This window comes from Volvox carteri (assembly GCF_000143455.1).
Source record: "Volvox carteri f. nagariensis unplaced genomic scaffold VOLCAscaffold_20, whole genome shotgun sequence".
Classification (NCBI taxonomy): domain Eukaryota; kingdom Viridiplantae; phylum Chlorophyta; class Chlorophyceae; order Chlamydomonadales; family Volvocaceae; genus Volvox; species Volvox carteri.
The window spans coordinates 1,511,656-1,516,479 of record NW_003307563.1 but is presented as its reverse complement, the minus strand read 5'-3'; the positions used below and the strand labels follow the sequence as shown (position 1 = coordinate 1,516,479).

Below are 4,824 nucleotides of genomic sequence, written 5' to 3'. Positions count from 1 at the left end.
GAGAGGCCGCCACCAGGGCGCACCTCACTCCGCAACAACTGGCGGTGAGACGGGGGGGGGAGGGGAAAAAAGGGGGCAAGGGGGAGGGGGGGAGAGGGGGAAGGCTGTGGAACGAGAAGGCAGGGGGGTAACAAAATGGTGACCGCTGTATCGCCGCTCATGTATGGCGTATTGGTATGGGTTAGTGGGGGTGGGGGGTGGGGTAAGAGTGGTGGGGGGAAGGGTAGGAGTGTACGTGTGTGTTTTTAAATACCCCTAATCTTGGTCCCCCAGTGCCGTTTCACGCCCTATTACACACCGCTGATCGTAGACGCCGCCATCGCGCAACCGTCTTTACCGTTACAGGCGGACTCGACTGTCAGTACGGCGCTCCAGACACCTGGGGCAATGTACGACATCCCCAGCATGCCGCCACCGTCCCAGGTGACCGTCTTTCCTCGCGGCCCCGCGCACTACAACCCGGAGAAGGGCGGCAACTCGAAGGGGCCTTATATCGGCAGGTGAGGGACCCACGGGGCGGCCACTGTTTTTTCCAGGTCTGTTTGTGCGTATATATACATATATACAAGTGTATTATATACTCGAGGGACCGGTAAGGGTTTTTCGTGTTTTACTGGGCGGGGAAACGGCTACGCCCCGTGCGATCGCAACCCCTTACGCAATGTATTATTCTCCCCCCCCCCGCGCCCCTTTTTCGCCCCGCCCTAAAAGACGTTCTTTGGACACACAAGTCTTATGACATTAATAATATTAAAATCATCATTATCATTTTATTACTGTTTTATTATTATTATTATTATTATTATTATTATTATTTATTGAATGTTATATATTCCCCCACCCCCACCCCCACCCCCGCCGCTCCAGGCTGCACGAGGACGCGCACAAGGGTATTGACTCCCCCGGCCCGGGGGCCTACCCCGCCGCCTCGTGTCTGCAACCCGCGGGGGGAGCCAAGTTCGGTCCCGCCACTCCCTCCCGCACTCCGAAACCAAACGAGGTGGAGGTGCCGGGGCCGGGCGCCCACAACCCGAATTTCGGCGCAGCGTCTGTTCGGCCCACCGCCGCCTCCTTCTCCATGGGCGCGAATCTGAGGACGGACTGGGCGGCATTTAGTCCCAACACGCCGGGACCTGCGGCGTACTCGTTGCCTAATCCGGACCGGTAATATTTCTTTGTGCATATGTGTGTGTGTTTGTCTTATAGGTATATGTATGTATATCTTATAGGTATAGGTATAGGTATGTGCGTGGGGGGGTGGGTGGCGGTGTGGCGTGGGTTCTTCTCCTAGGCCTGGGCGGGGTGGGGAGGAGGTTAGGGGAGGAGAGAGGGGGGGTGCGGGTGCGGGGCCGTTTGCGAGCCCGTATGTGTCTGTATGTGGGTGTGTCTGTGTGTGGATGTGTGTCTGTGTATCTGTGTGTCACAATCGCACGTGAACAACCCCCCTCCCCCTTCGTCTGTGGTTCGTCTTTATCCCCTCCCTCCCCCCTTCCCACCCCTCGCCCCAACCCCCACTCGTATCCGGGGGGGGATGCGGGTGGTGTGTAGTTCTGAATGGTGACGGCTCTCGGGTCCTCACTGCCACTAACCATGTCATTCCCCCCCTTCCCCTCCCTCTTCCCCCCTCCCCGTGTGGCCACCTGTGTGTTTTGTAACCCCCCGTAACCCCCCGCAGTGCCAGTAACAACACCAGCGCCCCGAGCTATTCCATGGGAGCGGCGCCTGGTAAGGGGGAAAGAAAGAGGGGAGCGGCAGGGGGGAGATTGTGAGTGAAGTGAAGTGAGGTGAGGTGGGTAAACCCTCTTGATCGCCAGTTTGTGAGGTGTGTGTGGCGATGATGATGATGAGGGATATGGGGTGTCTGGTCCAGGTCTTTCCTTTCGTGGCTTCGAGCGGCGTTTGTGGCCGCACCAGGTCCTCTTTCACCCACCACCCCACCCCACCACCCCACCCCCACACCAAGCTGCATTCTCATCGTCCCCCCTTCTCCGCCTTATTTATTCCAAATGTTAATCCTCTGCAGCAATCAGTGCAACAACACAGCCGATTGGTGAGTTTGATGAAGAAGATGGCGGTGGAGGTGGTTGAAGAAAAAGAAGAACAAGAAGAAAACATTAGTCGAAGGATTACACAGAAATTTGCAAAATTTTACAGAAAAGCAGACAGACAGACAGACAGAGGGACTCTCTTTCCAAGCAGGACCAAGCAGGAACAAGAGTCCAGGATCCGGAAATTGCATCGATGTACGATACGCCGCAGGACTGTCGTACATCAGTACAGTCTCTCTCGGCCCGCGTGCTGAACTCTGTACAACTGAAGTCCACACTGAAGGCCAAGAGGACGATACGAAGATAAATTACTTTCCAAAAATCGGTTCCAATTCGCAGAGAGAGATAAAAGTTTCTACCAATGGTTTTCCTGTGTACAACGGTGTACGACAAGTACAAGACACGTACGGCACCAGTGCTCCAAAACAACCGCAGCAGCCCGCTGGCTACCACACGGCCGGTCCCTTCCCAACACTGCCAACACATGTGCAATGCATGAGCAACACCAGCCCCATTCGCCCTCCCAGGGGCTAACCGTGAAGGTGTTCGACCACCCCTACCTCCACCCCACCAGCATCTACCGCACAGCTACCCTACCTACATCCATTCGCGCAACACCCCTCTCCAGACACCCCTTCCTAGACACCTCTCCAGCTGCCCTCGCCTCTGCTCATCCCCTCTGTTGATCGTCACCCGCCACTCGTCCTCCTTCCTCCCAACCCGTCTTCCTCGTCATCCTTTCCCCACCTCCCCCTCCCCTCCCCCGGCTGTGAGGCCGCGAGCCTCAGGGCTCCCGCACCCCCTCATTTCCCCCCCCAACACACACACACCCTTCACGTACACAGTTAAAACACACCGCTGGCCAGCTCCACTCAAGACCTGTGCCAACTCAGCCCCTCCTCCTCCTCCGCCTCCTCCTCCGCCTCCTCCTCGTGCACATGCGTGAAATTATGTGTGTGTTGTGTGTGTAAGAATGAGAGACAGAGAGAGAGAGAAGGGGGTGTCCTCAACAAGGCCACCAAATCTCATATTAATGTTATTGTTGTTATTAATATGATATTGAATTAAATTACATTGAATTGTGATATATAATAATAATAATAGTAATCTGCGGCTGCGGGTGGGGATCCTCCGATGAGTCCTTCCCGGCTGCGAAGGATTGAGGAGGGGCTGTGAGAGGAAGTGCTGAGTACTCTCGTCCCTGTTGTGCCCGTGTCATGTCGTGCCATGTGTTTTGTGTCGTGCGTGCTCTCCCCCCTCTTTCCCCCCCCCTGTCCCCCCCCCGCGCCCGCAACTCCCCCTCCCCCCTTCCCCCCCTCCCCCAGCCGGTCGGCTGAGCCACGTGGCCCGCACCAGCACCCCCGCCCCGGACGCATACGGGCGCCCGGAGGACCCCCGGGACCGCAGTGCGCTGAAGAAGGGCTTCTCCTTCGGTGTGCGGGAGCGAGCCAAGCAAGAGGGAACCGTCATTTCGAACAGGTCCGTGTGGTTAAGGGTGTGTGTGGGTAAGGGTGTGTGGGGAGGGGGTGTATGTGTGTGGGGGGAGAGGGGCTGGGTAGGGTGTTTAAGACTGCAAGGCCGCTGTGGCGCTCAGCTCGGGTACTCTCGCACCTCCCTCCTCCGCCTCCTCCTGCCGACCGGGTGTCTCTTCCCGGTCACCTCTTTACCCCGTCATCCCCCCGCCCTTCCCCCCGCCCACCAAACACACGCATACACACGCATACACACACACACGGCCACGCAGGTACCACGGGCCCCTGCACGCCCAGGAGGGTATGTGTACGGAGTCCCCCGGGCCGGGGTGCTACGACAACCCCCCCGCCTCCGGGGCTGTCTCCACCGCCACCGGCACACGGTTCGGCACTTCGAGTCGAGATGCCGGGTCCAAGATCTACATCTCCCAGTGAGTTACCCGGAGGTTTTAGAGTGGTGAAACACATACATACCTACAGACAGACACACAGACAGACAGATAGACACACAGACAGATAAACAGACATATTAAGATTCTGCCTCCTTTTCCGCCCCTCCTTTCCCCCCCCCCCGCAGTATGCATGCGGCCGCGGAGGGGTACGGCACGGCCTCTCCGGGCCCGGGCTGCTACAACGTGGCGGAGACGGGGGGTCTGGGCAGCGGCGCCAAGTTCACAGCCAAGGTGGCGCCCAAGGTACGGAGCGGGGGTCGAGGGGAAGGGGAAGGGGGAAAAGAAAAGGGACGGAGGGGTGGGGGAGAGGGGTGAAGAGGGAGCGAGGGGTGTGGTATTTCTTACCTTTTTACCTCTCCCAGCACTCTCCCAGCACCCATCCAGCACTCATCCGCCTCCCCTCCCCTCCACACAAATCTATTATGTATTCCACTCCCCCAGTTCGGCACCAGTCCGCGATTCTCCGACAAGGTTTGCACCAAGTAGTTGTACACCAGTGGTACACCAGCTGCTGGCACTCCCCCTCCTACTGCTCCTCCGCAAGAAGATGCCAACGACCACCGAGAAGGGGGTCCAGTGTTTTTGTGGCGTATGTCTGTATGTGTGTGTGTGTCGAAATGCACGCGAGGGCCGAGGTGTGAAGGAGGGGGGGAGGAGGGGGATTTGTTACAAGGGGAGGAGGGATTCCGGAACATGCCTTCCGGCACCGTGTGGGTGTGTACGGACCGACCGTTGTCCCGAACACGTGTTTCAGGTTTTGTTGCTGATGGTGTGCTGATGGGTCAATGATGCGGTGGTCGTCTTGTGGGTGGGGGGATGGGGGTTGCGGTGGTGGTGGTGGTGGTGGTGGTG

General features: G+C 58.1%; 1 protein-coding gene across 1 annotated transcript in view; it reads left to right on the top strand.

Moving 5' to 3' along the window:
• Positions 1-4,458, top strand: part of VOLCADRAFT_91334 (uncharacterized protein) — a gene marked incomplete at both ends in the record, with an annotated part of 6,516 nt that extends 2,058 nt beyond the window's left edge. Inside the window, 7 exons of the mRNA XM_002950844.1 lie at positions 311-500; positions 868-1,164; positions 1,676-1,725; positions 3,374-3,527; positions 3,793-3,951; positions 4,098-4,215; positions 4,414-4,458. Of these exons, the coding sequence (XP_002950890.1) occupies positions 311-500; positions 868-1,164; positions 1,676-1,725; positions 3,374-3,527; positions 3,793-3,951; positions 4,098-4,215; positions 4,414-4,458 (1,013 nt within the window). The remainder of the gene's footprint in view (positions 1-310; positions 501-867; positions 1,165-1,675; positions 1,726-3,373; positions 3,528-3,792; positions 3,952-4,097; positions 4,216-4,413) is intronic.
• Between the last annotated feature and the right edge of the window lie 366 nt (positions 4,459-4,824).